At 43.8% G+C, this 23,357-nt stretch overlaps 1 protein-coding gene across 4 annotated transcripts; it reads right to left on the bottom strand.

The window, feature by feature from the left end:
- Window positions 1–592: 592 nt before the first annotated feature.
- Window positions 593–22,312, bottom strand: atg2b (autophagy related 2B). Of its 4 annotated transcripts, none has more exons than XM_021584862.3 (43): window positions 22,125–22,312; window positions 20,775–21,156; window positions 20,500–20,662; window positions 20,191–20,343; window positions 19,989–20,091; window positions 19,681–19,843; window positions 19,413–19,592; window positions 19,207–19,303; window positions 18,946–19,107; window positions 18,659–18,810; window positions 18,452–18,563; window positions 18,115–18,358; window positions 17,862–18,024; window positions 17,595–17,687; window positions 17,167–17,355; window positions 16,764–17,037; window positions 16,554–16,662; window positions 16,239–16,446; window positions 15,973–16,115; window positions 15,695–15,858; window positions 15,284–15,459; window positions 15,018–15,168; window positions 14,685–14,878; window positions 14,452–14,532; window positions 14,224–14,330; window positions 11,634–11,726; window positions 11,480–11,550; window positions 11,300–11,376; window positions 11,036–11,206; window positions 10,607–10,739; window positions 10,315–10,514; window positions 9,981–10,210; window positions 9,688–9,805; window positions 9,399–9,590; window positions 9,198–9,299; window positions 8,947–9,025; window positions 8,590–8,809; window positions 5,980–6,049; window positions 5,669–5,751; window positions 5,376–5,497; window positions 3,903–4,057; window positions 3,634–3,783; window positions 593–3,493 (listed from the first exon to the last, which is right to left on the bottom strand). In XM_021584862.3, the coding sequence occupies exons 2-43, from the start codon at window positions 20,934–20,936 to the stop codon at window positions 3,263–3,265; spliced, it is 6,240 nt and encodes a 2,079-aa protein (XP_021440537.3). In that variant the 5' UTR covers window positions 20,937–21,156; window positions 22,125–22,312; the 3' UTR covers window positions 593–3,262. The 4 variants fall into 4 exon arrangements, with proteins under 4 accessions (XP_021440537.3, XP_021440534.3, XP_021440535.3 ...); XM_021584859.3 differs by lacking the exon at window positions 22,125–22,312 and adding an exon at window positions 21,796–21,894; XM_021584860.3 differs by lacking the exon at window positions 22,125–22,312 and adding an exon at window positions 21,805–21,894.
- Window positions 22,313–23,357: the final 1,045 nt, after the last annotated feature.

The raw sequence follows: 23,357 nt of genomic DNA, 5'->3' as shown, positions 1-23,357 counted from the left end.
ATATTACACCATACAAAATGATCTACTCACGAGAGTCTATAGCATTCAAAACAGATGAGTTTGAATGAAAAGGTTTGCGTGGGGCCCCTCGACACTATATGGTACAAATATAGCACTGTAAGGGAAAAAAGTATTGATTGTGTCCATAAAACTACGGTCAAGTACTGTCACTTTAACTCTCCGCTGACTGACTAATTCAGGAATATACCGTAACTATTTTAGCTTACTCTTTGTGCTTCCATTGTGAAATAAAACGCCATTCCAAACCAGACTTACACTTTTGACTTGCATTATAATGGAGATGCCAAATTCCGACTATTAGCAGGTGGTTAGGTGAGAAACAATGTAAATCAGTAGACGTATGTCACAAATTTCAAATGTGTCTATTTAATAAGCTGTGATAGTATTGGGCATGACAATGTACTATTGTAAGGTTACGTTGTATCAATATCTGCACAAGTACGGTATGTGAGTAGTACAACAAATTTACCAAATGGCTCTGCACTTGTCTCCTATTTTTTATGCTCCACTGATGAACATTATTATAAAGGAGATAACGTTTGGCCACAATCTTTGGTTTCCTTCTCAAAAGGCAATATCTTTCAGTGGACATTAGTTTATTTCACTTTTAAGAATATTTCATGCTTTAAATACAAATTGTGAAGATCAACTGTACACCTATGTACAATAAACAATATTCTCTATTATCACATGCATTACAATTCCCATTACAGTTAAACATTTTTGTAATGAACTACTGTCCAAAACAACTCAGGGGTGTAGAGCAAATGTAAAGGCTGCATTATCACATGAGCTATCTCCAAAATAAGCACATAGGCCAAAAAAAACTAGTCCAATATTTCAAACATGGGAACGATATTTAAGACCAGACAGCACAAGCCAACTTAGGTAAATGTATAGTGAAATAAAGTTTCACACTGACATTTGAAAAATGTAAAATTGAGAAGCAGTCTACTTCACACATTAAAGAACTTGCTACACAGGCAATTATACCATACGACTGCAGCCTGCAATTCTCTTATAAATGTACTTAGAAGACAACAGCCATAAAATCAGGAAAAAGTCTAACACCCCCATTGTACTGGTAACAAGTGACCTTCACATCACTTGTAATTAAAAGTGCAGATGATCTATACATTTTACCGCAACACATTCCACAATGCTGAGAGTCTTTTCGGATGCTCTCTGCAAGAAATGTTACATAGAATGCTATAAAGCTCACACATACATACCCACATATGCTAAACCTTATAAAATGTTAGGGGACATACACTTCAATAGCTTACATCATCTCTGGTCGAGATATAGTGTTATTTGACACCAAGTAGGATAAGATCATTTTGAATATGACAAACTACAGACTTGCTGTTATCACGATTGTTACAAAAAAATATTAAATGAAATGCTGAGCTTCCAGACACCACTCCTCATCTCTGTCCCTTTTAAGGACATGGTATATTACTTTTCCTCACTGTTACCGTTATGGAAAGATTCTCAACATTCAAAACTATCCAGTCCTATCCTCAAAGCTATAGGTAATTAATTATGATCCACAGTAGGGAGGGACATATGACAGTGACCTCTATGACTCTACATTAACTGCTCCTACGAGTCCCTCTATCTAACATATGGTATTACAACAGTATATTACCATGAAGGCACTGCAGGGGAAAATGTGCTAGGAAGTTAACACAAGCCGATTCACACTAGTTCAAACTGCAACAAGTCTACGAGATGAATTGTGTTTTATTTACACCAGAGCTGACTTTTCAGCACCACTACATTTTGGCTATATACTCCATCCTGTATATAGCCATGTTATTTTCTACTCCCTATACAGTGCCTTTGGAAAGTATTCAGACCCCTGTACTTTTTCCACATTTTATTACATTACAGCCTTGTTCTAAAATGGATTAAATATTTTTTTTCCTTCAGCAATCTACACACAATACCCCATAATGACAAAGCGAAAACAGGTTGCTAGAGATTTGAGCAGATTTAGAAAAATGTAAAACAGAAATATCTTATTTACATAAGTATTCAGACCCTTTGCTATGAGACTCAAAGTTGAGCTCAGGTGCATCCTGTTTCCTTTATGGTAGAGTGGCCAGATGGAAGTCCCTCTTCAGTAAAAGGCACATGACAGCCCGCTTGGAGTTTGCCAAAAGGCACCTAAAGGACTCTCAGACCGTAAGAAACAAGATTCTCTGGTCTGATGAAACCAAGATTGAATGCCAAGCGGCACGTCTGGAGGAAACCTGGCACCATCCCTACGGTGAAGCATGGGGGTGGCAGCATCATGCTGTGGGGATGTTTTTCAGCGGCAGAGACTGGGAGACTAGGCAGGATCGAAGGAAAGATGAACGGAGCAAAGTACAGAGAGATCCTTACAAAAACCTGCTCCACAGCACTCAGGACCTCAGACACAGCCAAGACAACGTAGGAGCGGCTTCTGGACAAGTCTTTAAATGTCCTTGAGTGGCCCAGCCAGAGCCCAGACTTGAACCCGATCGAACTTCTCTGGAGACCTGAAAATAGCTGTGCAGCGATGCGATCCAACCTGACAGAGCTTGAGAGGATCTGCAGAGAAGAATGGGAGGAACTCCCCAAATACAGGTGTGCCAAGCTTGTAGCGTCATACTCAAGACTCAGTACTGTAATCACTGTCAAAGGTGCTTCAACAAGGTACTGAGTAAAGGGTCTGAATACTTATGTAAATGTGATATTTCCGTTTTTATACATTTAATAAATTAGCCAAAATTTCTAAAAACCTGTTTCTGCTTTGTCATTATGGGGTATTGTGTGTAGATTGAGAAGGGGAAAAAAACAATTTAATCAATTTTAGAATAAGGCTGGAACTTAAAAAATGTGGAAAAAGTAGAGGATTCTGAATACTTTCTGAAGGCACTGCATGTTATTTTTACTCGTTATTTACTGTGTATTTATTCCTCGCATCACTATTTCTATTTTATTTTTTATCTGATCTTTAACTTGTTGGAAAAGTACCCGGAAGTAAGCATTTCACTGTTAGTCTACTACGCCGGTTGTCTACGAAGCATGTGACAAATAAAATGTGATTCAAATTTTTGCATCAAAAAGTAAATCTACAGAGCCAGATCCTTCCAGCTTGTAAGACTCAAAAGGCCTTTGAACAGCTGAGACGGAGTGTGTTCTCAAACAAAATACACCGCCCTCTGATTCTGCACAATCATCTCTTCAGTCATTGGACAGCAGTCGACAATCACTCCTCCCCTTGCCGCCATTTCTGGGATTCCTCCTGGCGTGCGTCTGGGTGGATCTGGTTCCTCATGCCCCCCAGTACGTTGGAGGTGGCCTCGGTGGCCATGATGAGAGGCTTGACCACAGCTGGGGGGAGCTGTCTAAGGACCCCACCCACTGCCCCGGTCATCCCACGCTGCTCATGCTCCCGTGTGGCCGTGTCATAGATGGTCAGAGCAGTGTCCGTGATTCCCTGTTGGGATACACACATTGAACATGATTTATAACAGTCCTGATAAGTAACTTCATTCTGTACTCAATCTTGTAGTGTGTTACACTTTAAGCAGCACTAAAAGCAGATGAGATGCAAATTGCTAGCATCTTGCAATTTACCTCTTTTACAACACTGTAAGCGTTGGCTACTCCTTCTCTTAGGTCAACTGGCTGATGAGCAAATCGGTAATGAGAGAACCGTTTTATTCTCTTAATTTCCCTCTCATCGGATCCTGGAGATACCATGTCATAGGCAGTCTCTGCTGCTGCCTGAAGAGCACAAATAATTTTGCATTCCATTATGGAGCCTGACAAACTGCTAACACAGAAGTTGAGATGCAGGACAGTCACAACCTACATATTCTATCTGGACCAAGGTGTGTTTATACCTGGATAGTCCGCACCATGCGGTTGGTAAGCTCCAGAGCAGCCATAGCTGTGGAAGTGCCAAAGGAAGCAGTACCCCGCTGCAATCCCCGTACAACCCGACCATCCTTCCGGTACTGCTCTATTGGGAGCCACACCAGATCCCTAAATCCCTGAACTGAACAGGCGGAACATTTTATTTGGTCAATACAACAAAAAAAAATCTGGATTTCTGACTTTAATTTAGTTTATTAATACATTAAAAAAAGTACTCTAACATACATACTGAACAAAAATACAAACGCAAATGTAAAAGATTTTACACTTCAAGTATTAAAGTTCATATAAGGAAAATCAGTCAATTGAAATAAATTAATTAGGGTTAATCTATGGATTTCACATGATTGGGAATGCAGATAGGCATCCCTTGATCACAGATACCTATAAAAAGTAGGGGAGTGGAACCAGTTAGTATCTTGCATCATGCAGCGCGACATCTCCTTCGCATAGAGTTGATCAGGCTGTTTATTGTGGTCTCTGGAATTGTGTACAGATCCTTGAGACATGGGACAGTGCATTATCCTGCTGAAACATGAGGTGATGGTGGTGGATGAATGGCATGACAATGGGCCTTAGGATCTAGTTATGGGATCTCTGTGCATTCAAATTGCCATTGATAAAATGCAACTGTGTTTGTTGTCCGTAGTAAATTCCTGCCCATACTATAACCCCACCACCTCAATGGGGTACTCTGTTCACACATTGTCTGCGGTTGTGAGGCCAGTTGGACGCACTGTCAAATTTTCTAAAACGACGTTAGAGGCGGTTTATGGTAGAGAAATGAACATTCAATTCTCTGGCAACAGCTCTGGTGGACATTCCTGTAGTCAGCATGCCAATTGCATGCTCCCTCAACTTGAGACATCTGTGGCATTGTGTTGTGCAACAAAACTGCACATTTAAGAGTGGCCCTTTATTGTCCCCCGCACAAGGTGCACTTGTGTAATGATCATGCTGTTTAATCAGTTTCTCCTTCTATGCCACACCTATCAGGTGGATGGATTATCTTGGCAAAGGAGAAATGCTCACTAACAGGGATATAAACAAATTTGTACACAACATTTGAGAGAAATACGTTTTTTGTGCATACGGAAAGTTCCTGGGATCTTTTATTTCAGCTCATGAAACATGGGATAGACACTTTACATGTTGCGTTTATATTTTTGTTGTGTGTAAGCATAACAATAGTATTTTTTATGTTGATCCAAAAGCTTACAGACTAATTTCCTGTTTGGCTAAATTGGCCAAAAGCATGATCTTTGTCACTGTATCTTGTGTGGTGCTGAGAGGCTGAGACAGAATCTTCTTACAAAGATCCAGTTAATCATTCAAGGAAGCCCTTGCAAATTAAACCACATTCAACATACTGTCTGATTAATAGGTGAAGGCATTAGTGCCTCAAAACCAGTTTATCAACATACACATGTCCTACTTACCCAACTGTACCAGCGAGTGGATAGGTCCCACTCCACCCAACAGTCCTGGCAGCTGGTTCTTCTTGATGTCGTTCAGCCACTCATTTATTGCATAGGAAAAGAGCTTATCCACTCCCAACAGTCTGGAAGAAAACCAATAATGTCCTCACAGTTACTGCATACTGTATTATTCATACTATACATAGATAGCTTGTGTGTCATCATTTAACATAAAGAATGACCCAATTAAGTGTTGGTAGGTCCAATGATAACAAATCATACTAATATGAGGGGACTGTACTGATTAAACCTACCCTTGTCTGTAGCATAACCGTCTTAGTTTCAACTCGGAGCAATTCAGCTGTGTCAACCCAATCACAATACCAGCAAACGTTCCCTGTAACAGAGGAACAGCGTAGGAAACATGAGCAAAATGTGCTACTGTGAGGGTAAGAAATGTTATACTTATAAGGAATGTGCTTATCTATCAGAGCTTGTGAACCAAAATATTGCACAATATGTAAACTGGACAACACCAGTTTGTCAAGCCTGTCAACACTGGAATCACTAAACACAAAACTGAATGTGTATGCAGTGTTTTTAAGAGATTGTTAAAACAACATACCTGCTCCATTGAAACATGTTTCCCATGGTAATCCAGACGAATGGGAACTTCAGAAGTAAACCGAAACTCTCTGAGGGAAACCAAACAAATTAAAACAAATATTTAATCATTTGCTAACAACATCAATAAACACAATGTGGACACCTGCTCATCTCATTCCAAAATCATGGGCATTAATATGGAATTGGTCTCCCCTTTGCTGCTATAAAAGCCTCCACTCTTTTGGGAAGGCTTTCCACTAGATGTTGGAACATTGCTGCAGGGACTTGCTTCTATTAATTTCTTTATGGACCTTGCCATGCTGAAACAGGAAAGGGCTTTCCCCAAACAGTTGCCACAAAGTTGGAAGCACAGAATCATCTAGAATGTTATTGTATGCTGTAGCATTAAGATTTCCCACAAGTCCAATGGCGGCGAGCTTTACACCACTCCAGCCGACGCTTGGCATTGCACATGGTGATCTTAGACTTGTGCGTGGCTGCTGCTCATCCATGGAAACCCATTTCATGAAGCTCCCGACGTACAGGTCTTGTGCTGATGTTGCTTCCAGAGGCAGTTTGGAACTCGGTAGTGAGTGTTGCAACCAAAGACAGACGATTTATTCGCGCTACAGCACTCTGCGGTCCCGTTCAGGGAGCATGTGTGGCCTTCGCCGCTGAGCCGGTGTTGCTCCTAGATGTTTCCACTTCACAATAACAGAATTTACAGTTGACTGGGGCAGCTCTAGCAGGGCAGAAATTTGATGAACTAACTTGTTGGAAAGGTGGCATCCTATTACAGTGCCACATTGAAAGTCACAGTTCTTCAGTAAGGCCAGACTACTGCCAATGTTTGTCTATGGCAATTGCATGGCTGGGTGCTCGATTTTATACACCCGTCAGCAACGGATGTGGCTGAAATAGCTGAATCCACTAATTTGAAGGGCTGTCCACATACTTTTGTATATACAGTCGTATGAAAAAGTTGGGCACCCCTGACAATTTCCATGATTTCCATTTATAAATAATTGGGCGTTTGGATCAGCAATTTCATTTTGATCTATCAAATAATATTTCAGTAATATTTCAGTAGTGAAATTAGGTTTATTGGATTAACAGAAAATGTGCAATATGCATCAAAACAAAATTAGACGGGTGCATAAATTTGGGCACCCCAATAGAAAAATCACATCAATATTTAGTAGAGCCTCCTTTTGCTAAAATAACAGCCTCTAGACGCTTCCCATAGCCTCTAATGAGTGTCTGGATTCTGGGTGAAGGTATTTTGGACCATTCCTCCTTACAAAACATCTCCAATTCAGTTAGGTTTGATGGTTGCCGAGCATGAACAGCCCGCTTCAAATCATCCCACAGATTCTCAATGATATTCAGGTCTGGGGACTGGGATGGCCATTCCAGAACATTGTACTTGATCCTCTGCGTAAATGCCCGGGTAGATTTTGAGCAGTGTTTTGGGTCGTTGTCTTGTTGAAATATCCAGCCCTGGCATAACTTCAACTTTGTGACTGATTCTTCAACATTATTCCCAAGAATCTGCTGATATTGAGTGGAATCCATGCGACCCTCAACTTTAACAAGATTCCCAGTACTGGCACTGGCCACACAGCATGATGGAACCCCCACCACATTTTACTGTGGGTAGCAAGTGTTTTTCCTGGAACGCTGTGTTCTTTTGCCACCATGCATAACGTCCCTTGTTATGATCAAATAACTCAATCTTTGTTTCATCAGTCCACAGCACCTTATTCCAAAATGAAGCTGGCTTGTCCAAATGTGCGTTTGCATACCTCAAGCGACTGTTTGTGGCGTGTGTGCAGAAAAGGCTTCTTCCGCATCACTCTCCCATACAGCTTCTCCTTGTGCAAAGTGCGCTGAATTGTTGAACGATGCACAGTGACACCATCTGCAGCAAGATGATGTTGTAGGTCTTTGGAGGTGGTCTGTGGGCTGTTTTTGATCGTTCTCACCATCCTTCGCCTTTGCCTCTCCGATATTTTACTTGGCCTGCCACTTCTGGCCTTAACAAGAACTGTGCCTGTGGTCTTCCATTTCCTCACTATGTTCCTCACAGTGAACACTGACAGCTTAAATAGCTTTTTGTAGCCTTCCTCTAACCATAATGTTGAACAATCTTTGTTTTCAGGTCATTTGAGAGTTGTTTTGAGGCCCCCATGTTGCCACTCTTCAGAGGAGAGTCAAAGAGAACAACTTGCAATTGGCCACCTTAAATACCTTTTCTCATGATTGGATGCACTTGTCTATGAAGTTCGAGGCTTAATGAGCTCACCAAACCAATTGTGTGTTCCAATTAATCAGTGCTAAGTAGTTACAGGTATTCAAATCAACAGAATGACAAGGGTGCCCACATTTTAACATAGCCTATTTTTCACATCTGATTTAATTTCATACAACTTAATATTGCTACACTAAAAATCTTTGTCTGGACAATACCCCAGTACTCAGCTTTTATTAGAAAATAAATGGCATGCCACTGTGATCATTTTCTGTGACGACAGAGTAAATTATTATGCAGCCTCAGAGGGGTGCCCAAACTTTTTCATACGACTGTATAGTGTACCTGTCCACCTCTACACATAGTAAGGACATCTACCTGAAGAAGATGGGCTGGTCAGTGAAGGATGATGCAGTGGCAACCTCAGATTCCCCAGAGTCGCTGTTACTGGGCAGGGTGAGGCCGTTGAGACTGAGGCTGGAGCGGCTCTGTGCAGGCACAGAGATGATGGGGGCAGGGTCCTGGCTCCCACCTCCATTCTTAGTGAAGCTGCACGAGACCTCTGGGGCAGACGGCTTCTTCATTGAAACACACAGTGCTGCAGACCAACAAATGCATCATTGAGGGTCAACATTTTGCTCAGCGACAAATCATGAAATTAAAGCTGTGATGAAAATGCTATTCAATAGGCTACATATTTCATATAATAGTAGCCTCTAGCCAAGGATATTTTACCTTCTTGATCAGGTGGAGAGAACATCTCAACTTCAGCAGCAAGGCTAGCAAAGAAGTCTTTCAAGAAAAACAATGCATCCTACATGAAAATAAAAACCCTGTGTCATTTCAAAGGGATCAATATTAAAACTGAAACGTGTTAAATGAGAGCATGTGAAAGCCTACCAATTTCCATGTTTTGAAATATTTTGCAAACCTCAGAAGGATGTATGATTAACTAGATAAAACCAGCATGTTTTTCTCTGGCTCACCTGATCGATGTTGAGGCGAAGGGGCATGAGTGAGACTCTCAGACAGCACTCCTGGGGTGCTTGACCCGTCTCTGGACACATGTGCAGAGCCCGAACTGTCAGCTGCAAGAAAACAAAAACGCATTCAGCCTCATCCACTACCATGTCTTTGATGTGACCACAGTCACATGGACATTACTCTAGATGCCCAGTGTCCCTCACCATGTTGGAGTGGGCCGTGCGGGGCATCTCCTTGCTGGAGTAGAGGTACAGGAACTTGTTCATCTGGGAGGTGGCCAGTCTGTCTCTGATCTCCAGGTCCTGGACGATGAGCACCTGCCGGGACACAGGCTGGTCCGCCGCCGACCCAGAGGCCACCGGGGCCTGGGGGTATACCTCATGTTGGAACCGCACCTGAGAAAAGAGCAAGAGGTCCTAAACTTTAGCTTCAGACTCATAGGCAACATGTTGTATAGTTACAGGAGAGGGGGGTTGTGTCATGTTCTCTTACCTTGCTGAGCTGGATCTCCATCAGGACGTCAGGGTTCCTGCCCCGCCCTCCCCCGGCCCGTCCTCCACCCCTGCCCTGTCTGACTGGGGTCTGGGAGGGGGAGCTGTGTGGGGTACACCTTCAACATAACCCAAACATTAACAGAGGACACTTGATCATCTGTTGCACCTTTTGACCATTACATCCATTTTTTTCTCAAGCCATCCTGACATTTCACACAATCTCAGTTCACATCTCCCAGTATTGTTGTTGTAATAAAAAACAGTTGAACAGTCCAAAGCACACACACTCACCCCCAACTTCTAGCTGGAGAGGAGGTGAATGTGGAGGTCCCAAAGTCCTTCCCACCGTACAGGTGCCAGATGACAGAGATCTCCTTTATGAGGTAGCGCAGCTCTGGGACAGGGAAGTTCAGGGCTCCCCTGCTGGAGTCGCTGCTGTCCAGGGGCAGGCCAAAGTGGTCGTCTTTGATCTCAATGGAGTCTGGGATTAACTTGTTCACCACGGGCTCCTCGTCCCGATCCTGAGACAAACACACCAATCACACCAATGCAATGGAGTGACACTAAAAATGTACAAGTTATTCAACATGTTGAGTAAGTAAGTGTATGAGATGCATGCTCTTACGTCTGCTCTGGAGCCCGGGGTCTCTAGAATACAGAAGTCGTCGGTCTCTGGGACCAGGATAGGGGCAGGGGTGATGAGGGGTGAGTGGAGCGTAGGGTAAGTGGGACTCAGCTCCTGTGGCAGATTTCCGCTCTCGTCCGGGAAAAGGAAGAGGTCAGAGCGAGGCTGGTCGAGGTCATGATTCTGCTCCTCATGAATGCCTGTGGGGGAGAGTAAGGACAACGTAAAATCACTCAGACAACTACTATGCATGTAGTAAATGTCAAGTCGTTTTAGTTGTATGTAGTCTCACCGTTGTGTTGCAAAGCCAGGCTGTGCTGGTTGTCTGTCTCTTCCATGGCCTCACTCATCAGGTCCTGCAGCATCTGCTGCTCAGCGTCGGGGAGCGGAGGGGCCTGGGAAGGGGGCCGGCTTGAAGCCTCCGACTGACCAAACAAACAAGGACATGAACACCATTTTAAGTCAGCAGACAGTAGTCCATTGCTTCACGACAATATTTACACCAGTATAAATTCTACACAGTCCACACTGGTCTACTCTCTCTAGGCAATAGTTTGATATGCTGTAATGGCTATGTTGAGTCATAAATAAGCCTCACAATTTACAGATACAACAAATTCTCCACTGCCCGGTCACTGCTCTTCACTCTCAAGGCAACAGTTTGATATAGCGTAATGGCTATGATAAATCATACATGTATCTGAGGGGTATAAATGCTGACCTTGGCTCTATGCTTGGAACTGGTGCTTTTGGCCTCTGGCCCAGGAGGGGGCACTAGGTCTCCATAGCTGGCCACATACTGGATGAGGTTCATCAGAGCAGCACAGGAGTCTGAACACGTTCTGATGTGGATGACGTCACTGGAGCAGCGCAGCTCAAATCTGGGCTCAGTCTGTCAAAAGACAGTGAGAAGACTGGATCAACAGTGCCATCTTGCTGTTGGAAAGACTTTTCTCATAGATCAACAGAGGTTGTCAGCTCTTACCAATTCTCCGTCCACTCCAGGTTTGACAGCAGTGATCCTCAGCTCTAATGTTCCCATGTCTACCACCTGCACATAGTCTGGGAGATAAAGGACATGGGTTACTGGTCCAAACAAATCTGTTTAAATAGAGAATATGTTAAAGCATCTTTGAATAACACATTTTACCAGAGTTTGTCTCACCTCGCATTAGATTTACAGAGACGGCATTGCTCTTGTCAGAGAGGAACAACGCTGCTTCATCCAAAATGATCCTAGAACCAGCACAAAATACATACTGAAACACATAAACGTCCAACTTCTGAATTCCTGTCATTGTCCAGTGCTGCAACTGTACCTGAGAGTGGAGGATGAGTGGTCTAAGGAGACACTGCTGGAGATGCTGAATGTTTCCACGACCAACAGAGACCTGAGTGGCAGGTACAGGGGTCTGCAGAGAGGATATACACCATGTTAAAATACAATCATCCAGATCAGGTATTCCCAAAATGGGGTACGCGCAATGCCGTCGGGGGTACGCCAAATAAAAATGTGATTCCCATTTTTATTTATTTTTTATTAAAAATATATATTTTTTCACATTTAAAACAGTACATTTATATTTTCCAACGGGGCTATAAAGTTGGGTGAGGTTTTTTTCCCCTCACCTGACTAGCCTCGTTTCACTGCCAAAAATAAAATTAAACCATCTTGTGTTCAGCAAAATAACAATGTCAAATACAGTTAGCCTAGTCAAACAATTAACATCCAATCACATTAACTCTCTCGCAGGAAACTTTCACTCTTGCGCAAACATTTAGAAACGAAACATGACAATTCTAAAAATAAGCCACAGGAGTTTTTTGAGCGATAATAAAGACAACATTCAAGTAGTAAGACATGTTTAAAAGCAACAGATACCATTAATAAGAAGGGTCTAAAAGCGTTTTATATGGTGAGCTACAGAGTGGCTAGGACAGGCAAGCCCCATACTATTGTGGAGGACTTCATTCTTCCTGCTGCTACGGATGTGGCTGGGACAATGCTGGGGGAAAAGGCCAAAAAAACTATAGACAATGTCTTCATCAAACAACACTGTTTCATGACGCATCAGTGACATGGCAGGAGATGTTTTGAAACAATTATTACTTTGCATCCAAGCCAGTGAACACTATGCGTTACAGCTGGATGAGTCAGACGTGGCGTGCCTGGTACAGCTCCTGGTATATGTCTGTTACATTTATGGGGTCAATTAAGGAAGACATCCTCTTCTGCAAACCAGTACAGATACAAACACATCGTGACCACCAAAGTCCATCTGATGTCACAAATCTGTCCAGTACTTTAAAAAACAGGAGAGGATATTTTTAAAGTACTGGACAGATTTGTGACATCAAATGGAATTTGGTGGTCAAGATGTGTTTGTATCTGTACTGATGGCGCAAAAGCCATGACAGCGAGACATAGTGGAGTGGTAACGTGCGTGCAAGAAGTTGCTCCCGACACCACTTGGGTACACTGCAGCATCCACCGAGAGGCTCTTGCTGCCAAGGGAATGCCTGACAGCTTGAAAGATGTTTTGGACACTACAGTGAAAATGGTTAACTTGGTTAAAGCAAGGCCCCTGAACTCTCGTGTATTTTCTGCATCATGCAATGATATGGGCAGCGACCATGTAACACTTTTACAACAGTGCGCTGGTTATCAAGGGGCAAAGTATTGACCCATTTTTTTAAAATTGAGAGACAAGCTTAATGTTTTCTTTACTGACCATCATTTTCACTTGTCTGACTGCTTGCATGATGACGAGTTTCTCACATGACTGGCCGATCTGGATGATCTGAATGATCTGAATCCAGGAATTACACTTTCCATCAGTGTATGATTTTTTGGGTGCAAATGAACTCAAGCTTATGGACAATGTCAAATGTGATATAGCGAAGCACCTAAGTGAGCTGGGTGCATCATTACGCAGGTACTTCCCCGAAACGGATGACACAAACAACTGGATTTGTTATCCCTTTCATGCCCTGCCTCCAGTCCACTTACCAATATCTGAACAAGAGAGCCTCATCGAAAATGCAACAAGCGGTTCTGTGAAAATTTTATTTAATCAGAAGCCACTGCCAGATTTCTGGATTGGGCAGCGCTCAGTTTCTTGCCGTAGCAAATCAAGCTGTTAAGACACTGATGCCCTTTGCAATTTCGTACCTATTCTCTGCCCTCACTAGCATGAAAACTATAAACAGGTACAGACTGTGGAAAATTATTTAAGACACAGATCTCTCCAATACAACCCAACATTGCAGAGTTATGTGCATCCTTTCAAACACACCCTTCCCATTAACCTGTGGTGAGTTATTCACTATTTTTGATGAACAAATAAGGTTTTATATGTAAGATGGTTAAATAAAGAGCAAAATTATTGATTATTATTATATTATTATTTGTGCCCTGGTCCTATAAGAGCTCTTTATCACTTCCCACGAGCTGGGCTGTGACAAGAACTCACACTCATTCTTATGTTTAATAAATGTACCGTATCGCGTATCGTGTGTGGCAGGCTTACAATGATGGCAAAAAATAACATTTGAGAGTGCGCTGACCCTGGTGCTAGAGCTGTACACAACTGGAGGTTCAAAGGGGTACGGGACTTTAAAACGTTTGGGAACCACTGATCCAGATACACAGCCGAGTTAAGTCACGTTTGTAACCCATCTACACTGTAGTGTAGTCCACTATTTCCCCAACTCCAGTCATCCAGTACCCCCAACATAACACATTTTTATTGTAGACCTGGACAAGCACACCTGATTCAACTTACCAACTAATCATCAAGCCCTAAATGAGTTGAATGAGGTATTTTAAGCTGGGGAAACAACAAAAACGTGTGCTTTTGGGGGTACTCGAGGACTGGAGTTGGTAAACACTGGTCTAGTCAACAGCACCTGTAGTCCAATGAGCAGCTCCACAGGTGCAGATGAAGGGTGGTGACTGAGGCAGGTGGGATGTAACCCAACACAGGCTCATCAGACACATTCAGGAAGTCCACAATCTGTTACACACAACAAAGAAACACTGATCAGACAAGAGTATGGTTAATTTCATCCAAGGGATGCTTAATTTTGTGGCCTCAGATCGTACACAAACACCTTGGATGGACATGTGGTGTTTACCTGGTCATACCAGCCCAGTTTGGGGGGAACCACTCGGTGCTGGAGTGTGGTCCCTCTCACTCCCACTGCAACCAGAAACTCCTGCAGAGGAAACACATACTAACAGTGAGCATATATCTCCCCGTCTGTCAAAAATGACATGGCTTTTCTTTCTCAAGCAACAGACTAGTGTTTGAAACACTGGCACAAGTTAATGCACACCAATAGTAGAAATGTAAATGGGGTGTACCTACCTTGACATTGCGCTCCGTGTTCTGGGAGGAGATCTTGACGGCGACAGACAGCATGCTGTGGTCCTCCAGGCCGATGCCCTCCGAAGGGGACGCCCTATCAGTCTCAGAGGGGTAGATGGCCGGCTCCAGCCAATGAGGACGCGTCCTGCAGGGCAGCTTGATGTCGGACACTGGGGTGTCTCCTTCCACCAGACCTAGGTAGAGATATAAACCCATACAATGTAACAGACACAGTGGCATCCCCATGAACAATGGCATATTGACTCATTTGCAGAGGGGATCTATGAAGCTCCACCTCAAATGTGTGCCCAGGCTTAACATCTCCAGTCTTACCTTGGTGATAGAGACAGATGTTGCTGGTGTGGAAGCAGATGTAGTGCCTGTCTTTGTAGCCTTCGTACTGTGTCACACTGAACAGGACCCCATTCTTCACCTCCAACCAGAACTCTCCATGTCGGTTATTCAATATAGTCTTATCCTCCTGCTGGAAAATAAAAATACAAATTGGGGGACCAGTCAGGCAAACAGTCTCAGAGAATACCCAGCTGTTTAAATGCAATGTAACTGAGAAATGACAGACCATTGTAACTCAGGGTTACCTTAGCGCTGGTCTGCAGAGCCACCAGGCCGTGGTTGACAGTGAGGATTACAGAGAACAGGCTCTGGGAGGTCTTGCTCTGGGCTTTGGGCTTCTTCTTCCTGCGAGATCTGAAGCACTGCTCAGAGGCAGGGGAGTAGTGGTGCATGGTCTCCTCCTCCGATCCACTGTCCTCCTCTACAGGCACAGGACACCACAGCCATATGGGTGGGGAAAGTTGCAGTTCATTTGATATGAAGGAATAACATTTTAACCATTACGTTTCAGTACATTTTTACCTGGTACATTAGTACATCTCAATAATATTAATGCACAGAACAGAGTGCACTACAGACTTGCAGCTGCGTATGAAAACCATGAATGAGGTTGAGATGCAGCAGATGTTGGTTGAACTATGTAGGGAGAGTCTCACCCTCAGGGCCAGTGGAGCGGAACGGGCTGAAGCTGTCCTTGGTGTAGTGTGCAGCATTGATCAGCTGGCTGGCTACAGACAGCCCTACTCCATACGGCATGTTCTCTACTGTCTCCACAGGCGAGGGAGCGTTGGGCTCCCATAACAGCAGGTCATTGTTTATCCTGCAAGAGAGGGGGAGTTGATTATAGACATTGTAAAATTATCATAATAATATTATAATAATAATAAAAATATAATACATTTGATTAGTTTCCCCAGTTGTTTGTGCACAGTACCTGTTATGCAGTTTCTCATAAAAGGCTTTGTTGGGTAATGATAATTGCACATTTGGCAAGCACAACTCTAGGATAAAACGGGAATTGCTCATGGTTTTCTCCTGGAACTCTGTCATTTCAGCCACATCCCCAGGAATGACCATCTAAAGGAGAGGGGAAGAAATGTCAATCATTCAAGTTGCCTTAATTACCAGTCCTACCTAAATGTTGATCAATCAGTCCTAATTATGTTCAAATGAGCGTTTCAATAATAAATGTGCTCCTACCTCCTCATTCTCATACATGACCCGGCGTGAGGAGAAGGGGGAGGGTTCAGGCTTCCCAAAATCACAGACATCCTTCAGTGAGTGGGCACCGCCCCCCTCCTCCTCCTCTTCCTCCTCAGGGGAGTGGCCTTCAGCCCCCTCGTCCTCCTCCGCAGTCACACGCTCCAGGATGGAGTGGACAGCGGTGGGGTTGACTTTCAGCACCACTCTGGAGGGGCAGGGGAGGGTTAGTAAGGAGAGTTTCACAACATCTAAGGGACAAGGTGTAGGTATGACATGAAGCAGTACAGAACTACATGGACAGATGTACAGTACCTGGGCCAGTCAAACTTCCCACTGTCAGAGGTGGTCATGTCTCCATCCATGGTGTGGGAGACCCTGAGGAACCTGGCTGCAGGCTGGTCCTCCTGTTCCTGGAACTTCCCTGAGCGAATGGATGAAAAATGAATACAGAAATGATATATATCAAAAGTGGTTCTGGTTTTGAGGCTAACCTGTCCGTTAGCAGCTGGGTGACATACATACCGACTAGCTCTCTGAAGGTGAGCTCCATCTTTGTCTGCTCTGGGGAGCTGCCGCCTGTGAACTCTGTCTTCACCTCCAGGTCCTCCAGCTCCAGGTACAGAACCTCCTTCTGCAGGGACTTCTTAAACCAGGGGCCTCTCTCCTGGTCCGAACGCAAGTCTGGGATGGGGAAGCGCACCACCAGGCTCAACACAGGAGCATTGACTCTTATCGACACGTGAGTGTTGGCTGGAGTACGGCTGTCATCAAGGAAGACCTCTGTAAAGGCCTTGTGCTATGGGGTGGATGGAAAAATTGAGGTGATTTACTTTTTCATAATTATTGCAATAATAGGCAGCTTCCTTAAACACATGGTAAAATCGCTGCTATGACTGTGTAAAGATGGTATTAAGACAGTCCTCACCAAGCTGATGTGTTTATTATAGGATGTGTACATGTGAGAGGCCATCATCTCTGTGGTGACCAGTTTCTGTGGCTGTAGCAGAGAGTTGAGGCGGTCCACGATGCTGATGTCCAGTTCAGAGCGGACCGCCCCCAGCTCCACCTGGAAGTCAGCCTTCCTGGGCATGGTGCTCAGACGCACCTGTCCACCCTGGAAGAAAGCATGTAAGGGGCTACTCTATCAGGCACTGTACAGGATTTGCTACATACTGTACATTGTGGGCCGAATACTAACTTGAGACGCACACAAATCTCAGTTTGACATTAATGCATGACTGATGCAGAATTAAGTTGGAGTTACTTGAGAGTATGGCAAGTTGGGTTGTGGAACTGGGAATCTAATTACGGTGCATTCACTGCAGCTTTTAATCTCCCTAAGATTGCTTTTACCTGCGGCCCTCTGCGTTCAGACAGTTTGTAGAGCAGGTGGAGGCAGGTGGCAGATGGTGCCTCAGTGGTGACAGGGGTATCAAATGTCAGGAGCTGAGGTGGGACAGACCGAGAGAACATCAACATCTCTACAAGCACATGCCATCTATGCCTAGATCCAAAAATAGAATTAAACATCTGTTATGTTGTTATGATATCTGTTATGCGCATGTGTTGTAATCTGATTACTGGGACACTGTGGATGTTGTTGGTGGGGAGGGCCTTTACCTCTGTGTACTGGACCCCTCTTAGGGACACACCCCTTTGTGCCTCAGAGGGGAAGAGACACTCCAGCAGTTCCATCTGGCCCAGGGACACGTCTGTGCTGAAGCTGTGTAGGCTGGAGCCCTGACAATGCTCATATGTCACCTTCATCCCCTGAGCCACAAACCTGGAGATATAGAGGACACATATGACATGGGATTGAGTCAGTCAGGTTACTAAGATGGCAGGGGAGTGCAAAATATTTCAATAAATTCACCTGAGGTGGTCATAGGGGCAGGCATCGTCAAACGCTGTGCGTAACTGGATGAACCCTGCTGGGGGGAGCTGGTCGGAGCAGACAACCCTGAAGAAGTCAGCAGCCATGGGGGCCAGGGGGCTGGGGGCAGCATCTGGTGGGGGCAAGGGGTCAATGTGGAGAACACACACAGCCAGGCTCCCCAGTGTCAGCCTGAAGACCAGCTCCGGCCTGGACTCATCACCATGGGCTTTGGTTGGGTGGGCTGAAACATAGTACAAAAGGAGTGAATTACTGACTTGTAAACACTCTGCTCAGTTTATTCTAAATGGTAGTGACAGTGTATCCTGGTTCTTACAGGTCTGTCTCAGCAGCTTGTGTTGTAGTGGTGAGTCCCGCATCAGAAAAGGGCTTTCTTGGGTCTGCTTCTCCCTCTGTCTAGGCACATCAAGGTAATCGTCCCAGAGGTTCTTAGAGGACAAAGGAACAAAGAATTACACTATGTTACAATAACCATGTCATTAGATCAGGCTAAGATTATTTTACTAAGTCTAGTGAGACGTACCGTGGCATTGCCAGAGGGAGACTCTCCTGGAGAGGGGGAGTAGTTACTGTTGAGTGACAGGTCCAGGTCCACAGTGGGCGGTTCCCCCAGTGGGGGGAGGGATGACAGGCTGTGAGACATGTCCATGTCAGCCATGGAGAAGAAGACATCCTCTGCTCCAACAAGAAAGAAACTAGATCAAACAATTGGTCATGATATTTAGATATAAACCTATAATAACTACCAAAAAGCTCAATACAAGTCATCAGGTTATTAAACAGTGGTTGGAGGTAACAATTCATCTGAACCTCGGCTGGACACAGTTCTGGTGGTCTGGCTCTCGAAAAGGTCAGGGTCTTCCACGGCCATCATTGAGTCCTTCTTCAGGCGGTTTAACTCCATGTGGAGCCGATACTCATCCTCTTGCTGCATTGGACGGTTCCTCTTGTCCTTCCCCCACTCCGGCCCACCTTCGGACACAAAAGCAGAGGCTTATAGTGTTTCACTCAACAACCTCTGAGGCAGCTCCTTTTAAGATATCATCATTAAATTGCAATCATTAAACCCACCTGAGCCTGAAAAAACTCCAAACATGTCCAGGAGTAGGTGAACTTGCCGTGGAGATAGCAGCACAATCATTGTACTGATCTGTCCATCAACATCCAACTGAAAAACAAAAAAACCCTTTCAAAGACCAAGACATTCTGAGCATTTCAGTGTGTCCAAGTTTCACAGCTGCTGTGCCATTTCAATCATGTGAGAATGCTGACCCAACCTTTGCTCCAGGCATGGTTTGGTTCTGTTTCAGGACAAGCGACAGATCGATTCTGCCACTAAGGTGACCAATCTGCATGGGTTCAAAGGGTGTTGCAGAGGAAACAGGCTCCGTGAACTGGGGGTGTGGCTCACAGATTATTCTGGGGTTCCAGCTGGGGGATAACTTGGCCTCTGTCTCCTAAGGGTGTGCAGAAAAGGGAAGAGCGAGTGAGTATCAGTTATCTGTGCTTAAAACTACACATGCAATTATTTGGATGTAGACCCACTGCTGGGATGGGTGAGGATTTGAAGCCAGCTCTGGCCGCCTCTGAAAACTCGTCCCAGAAGACGGTGACTCCCTCCAGTTGCAGGTTCTTATGTGCAAACGTGGTGGGCTGGTGCACATTCACACTGGAGCTCTCCTCGCCCGTCTCATCACAATAAACAATCCTGAACAACACAAAACAGATAAGGATTTAAGAGCTCACGTAAAGAGTGGAAAGCTCTGTAAACTGCTCAATAAAATCAGGAATACCTAAGCGAAAGTTATTGGACACTACTCGAATGTGCAAGTAATTGTTATAACCTAACTTACTTGTTGATTCGCATCTCAAGACCGATTCCTGTTTTGGAGTTTTCTGGAACATGTTCTATTCTGAGAACCGTGTCCAAAAAAGTCACCTTGACTCTTCTCAGAACTACAGAAATGAAAGTAGAAATCATAATCAACCCTATTGATCCTTGGGAAAAAGGCCCAATCAAGTGTTAACTTATTGTACAGTAACTTTGTACTGCACCTGTTTCTATGGTCTCTGCAAACTTCTCCAATCCCTCTAGTGGCTGAAAGCTTTCCCCCAAGTCATCCGTTAGTCTCTGGCTCAGACACTCTTTGGCAAGCTGCATGCTGCTCGTCATGAAGCTGGACCAGTACATGGGTTCCAAACCTGATGCTAGGGGCACACATGAAGAAACAGTCATGGTCAACATGATTTATTCAATTTGTAGTCGATGTGGAATCGTTAGCTAGTTAGCTGTGTGCGCACTTGTAGCAGGCAGCCATAGTACAATGATGCTGAAGAAACAAACAAATGGAGGTGTCTTCTTACCCATGCGTGGTCTGGGTCTGAACACCATCTCCAGTCCCTTGACCTCGAGGGCACAGTTCTCCTGCAGCAGGGACGCCCATGGTACGGTCAGGGAGATGGTCTGGATGAAGCCCTCTATTACCTCGAAGGGGGCATCCACTGACTCCAAAATCTCATTCAAAGACTGAAGGGGAAGAAATAGCACTCAGGCAAAGGTACACACAAAGCATTTATGTCAAAACAAATCCAATTATGCCATTGCTATTACTTGTTTACACAACAACGGTTGAACTTACCCACTTGTCCAACGGCACTTGTGCCAGGGATCCAGTGCCTTGATAGAGGTCTAAGCTAAGCTGATCTAAACTCAGTTTCTCTTGTAGGAAATTGCCCAAATACCGATGCAAAAGGTATCTGCATGCCCGCTTCTTTATAGACTCAGAAAATGGCCAAGGCATGTTGGTCTGATAATTGTGGTGGCTGCCAAATGGCTCCAAATATGGAGAAAAAGGATGTTGGAGAACTATATATTTATCATAAGCATGGGTAGTATCGGTCTTGTCATCCTGGCAATTTACAATCAGGAAAATGTCAGCTTAAACATCCTATACATACAGGGAGAATTATATGGTTTCTATGGAGATATGTGGCGATAATTCCAACTTCAGTTTGCTGTACCTATCAATGAAAAGGAACATAAGTTTGAAACTCAACTTCACATTTGAACACCACACTAGATAACAAGTTAAGACTTAAGACTTCAGTACCAGTACCATAGCAATATTGTTGTCATTCCTAGGAAGAAAAGTAGACAGCATTACTGTTGGTAGCTGCATGTGGGTGACACCACCCTGACTTCCAAGCGTCGGGTTAATATCTATAAAGAATGGGTGGCAATTTCTAGCTAGCATCACATCATTGTTTGCGCAAACCGGGTGTCTAACGTTACTCGCTTGATAATCCTGTCCATACCGTCAACTGAAAGGATCCGGCGAAATATGATAGGTTTTAATGGTTTGACAATACTGCTAGGTTATTTTAGTTTGATTACAAATATGTAGCTAGTATGACAAGCTTACCAGGGTATGTCGATAGCTATTAAATTAAATCCCCACATAATCGACTTGTTTCTCGTCTGGGGTTGTTAGCTAGCTAATGTTAGCACGACCAAGCTAGCATGAACCTCTTGAACATCTTGGACTAGAACTAGTTTGTCTGCCACGCTCTTTTGAATATAGCTCAACTGACATGGCACGACAATATGTTACGTGTCATATAATGAGTTCTATATAGAAATTTGATGGCATAATAGCTTACGTTTCTCACCGTCTGCATGAATTGTTTACAAACACTTTCATGACACTGCACCATTGAGGGAGTTCGATAACGTAAACCAGTCTATGGCCCGTGACATGTGACCGGGCAAAACCGGTGAGTGAGGGACGCCCTCTCAAATCGAACAGTAATCTGCGCGCTCATCCATGTTGTCAACAAGGCAGCATGATGCATCGTTAAGAAACACACAACATTTATTTTCCATAAAATATGTTCTAATTTTCAAACGAGATAAATCATTTTGATCAAAATCAATCACTTTTGTATTTAAAAACACATAATCAAACTATTACTACACGTGATTAACCTACGTCACTTTTGTTTTGAGCAGTCTTCGCCATCGGCCAGAACGGGGCACCTGGCTCACGACCGGTTTCCAAACAGATGCAATCAAGGCTAACCCGCTTCACCCGGGGTATGTCCGGGCATTAATATAACTCCCTCTTGACGCTTTCCACGCTCCGCTGTACGTAAGAAGACACAACCGCACTCCACCCCTTCTGCGAAAATCTACTAAAACTGTTTATTGCTCATATGCTCCCAGTAAAGCTTTTTCCTCCACAAGCCATTCCACTTGAACTGTTTCTTATGACTTCTGATCAGAATATTGCCATGTTCAAAATCAAGGTGTAGAAATAATTGCAAATAATTAATTAGCAAAAATAATGAATAACAGTGGTGTTGATCAGAAGTCACTAAGGGCAAAAGATTTTGAGAACTGGAAATATGAAATCTTCATGAACAAAACTCTTTGTTGATCGCACGGAAGTACAGTAAAACAAAAACAACAACCCGCGGAGGGAGGTGAGTAAGGCAGGTAGAATTATTCTAATTGTTTAAAAATATAAATTACATTTCCTGGTTAACTGTTGAAGTTTACTTATAATCATGATTGTTTATTGGAAATAAAAATAATTATATAAACAGAACCCATAGCCACGTACATTGGCTGCTATTGGCGATAAGTTAGCTAGCAAGCTAACATGGTGATGATGGTGGTGGACTGCAGTGGGACTGTCTTGTCACAGAATGATAAGTGGTACGGTAGTGATGGGAAACCGAGGCTTTCTGAAGAAGGCTTCGGCGCTTTCACCACATTGTGCCGAAAACGGCGAATTACCCAAAGCTTCATTATATGTTCACAATGCATTAGTAACAACATATTTTCTTTTAACTCCGTGGCGTAGCGATAAATCGTTGGCTTTGTTACCCAATAATCAGTTGGAATACCTGCGTCATTACTTCCTTTTTTTTTTCTTCCAAGTTTACTACACTGAACAAAAATATAAACCGCAACAAGATAATCCATCCATTTGACAGGTGTGTGTGTGGGTTTTGTTCAGTATATAAAAATAAAAAAAATGAATCTATGGCATTTATTTAAGATGCTTAAGACAAAAGCTTATACTAAATAAAACAAATGATTTAAACAGTGCAGAAAGTGTGGTTTCACTTTTTTTTTTAATGAAATAGTGTGTCTTCAACCTCACTCTCACGTCCCTGAATGTTCTCTGCTCCCTACCTGCTAAGCTACCAGTCAGGGC

This window comes from Oncorhynchus mykiss, chromosome 25 (assembly GCF_057628025.1).
Source record: "Oncorhynchus mykiss isolate SJ-2025 chromosome 25, ASM5762802v1, whole genome shotgun sequence".
Taxonomy (NCBI): Eukaryota; Metazoa; Chordata; class Actinopteri; order Salmoniformes; family Salmonidae; genus Oncorhynchus; species Oncorhynchus mykiss.
The sequence above is the reverse complement of the archived record's forward strand: the minus strand, read 5'-3'. Positions and strand labels throughout refer to the sequence as shown.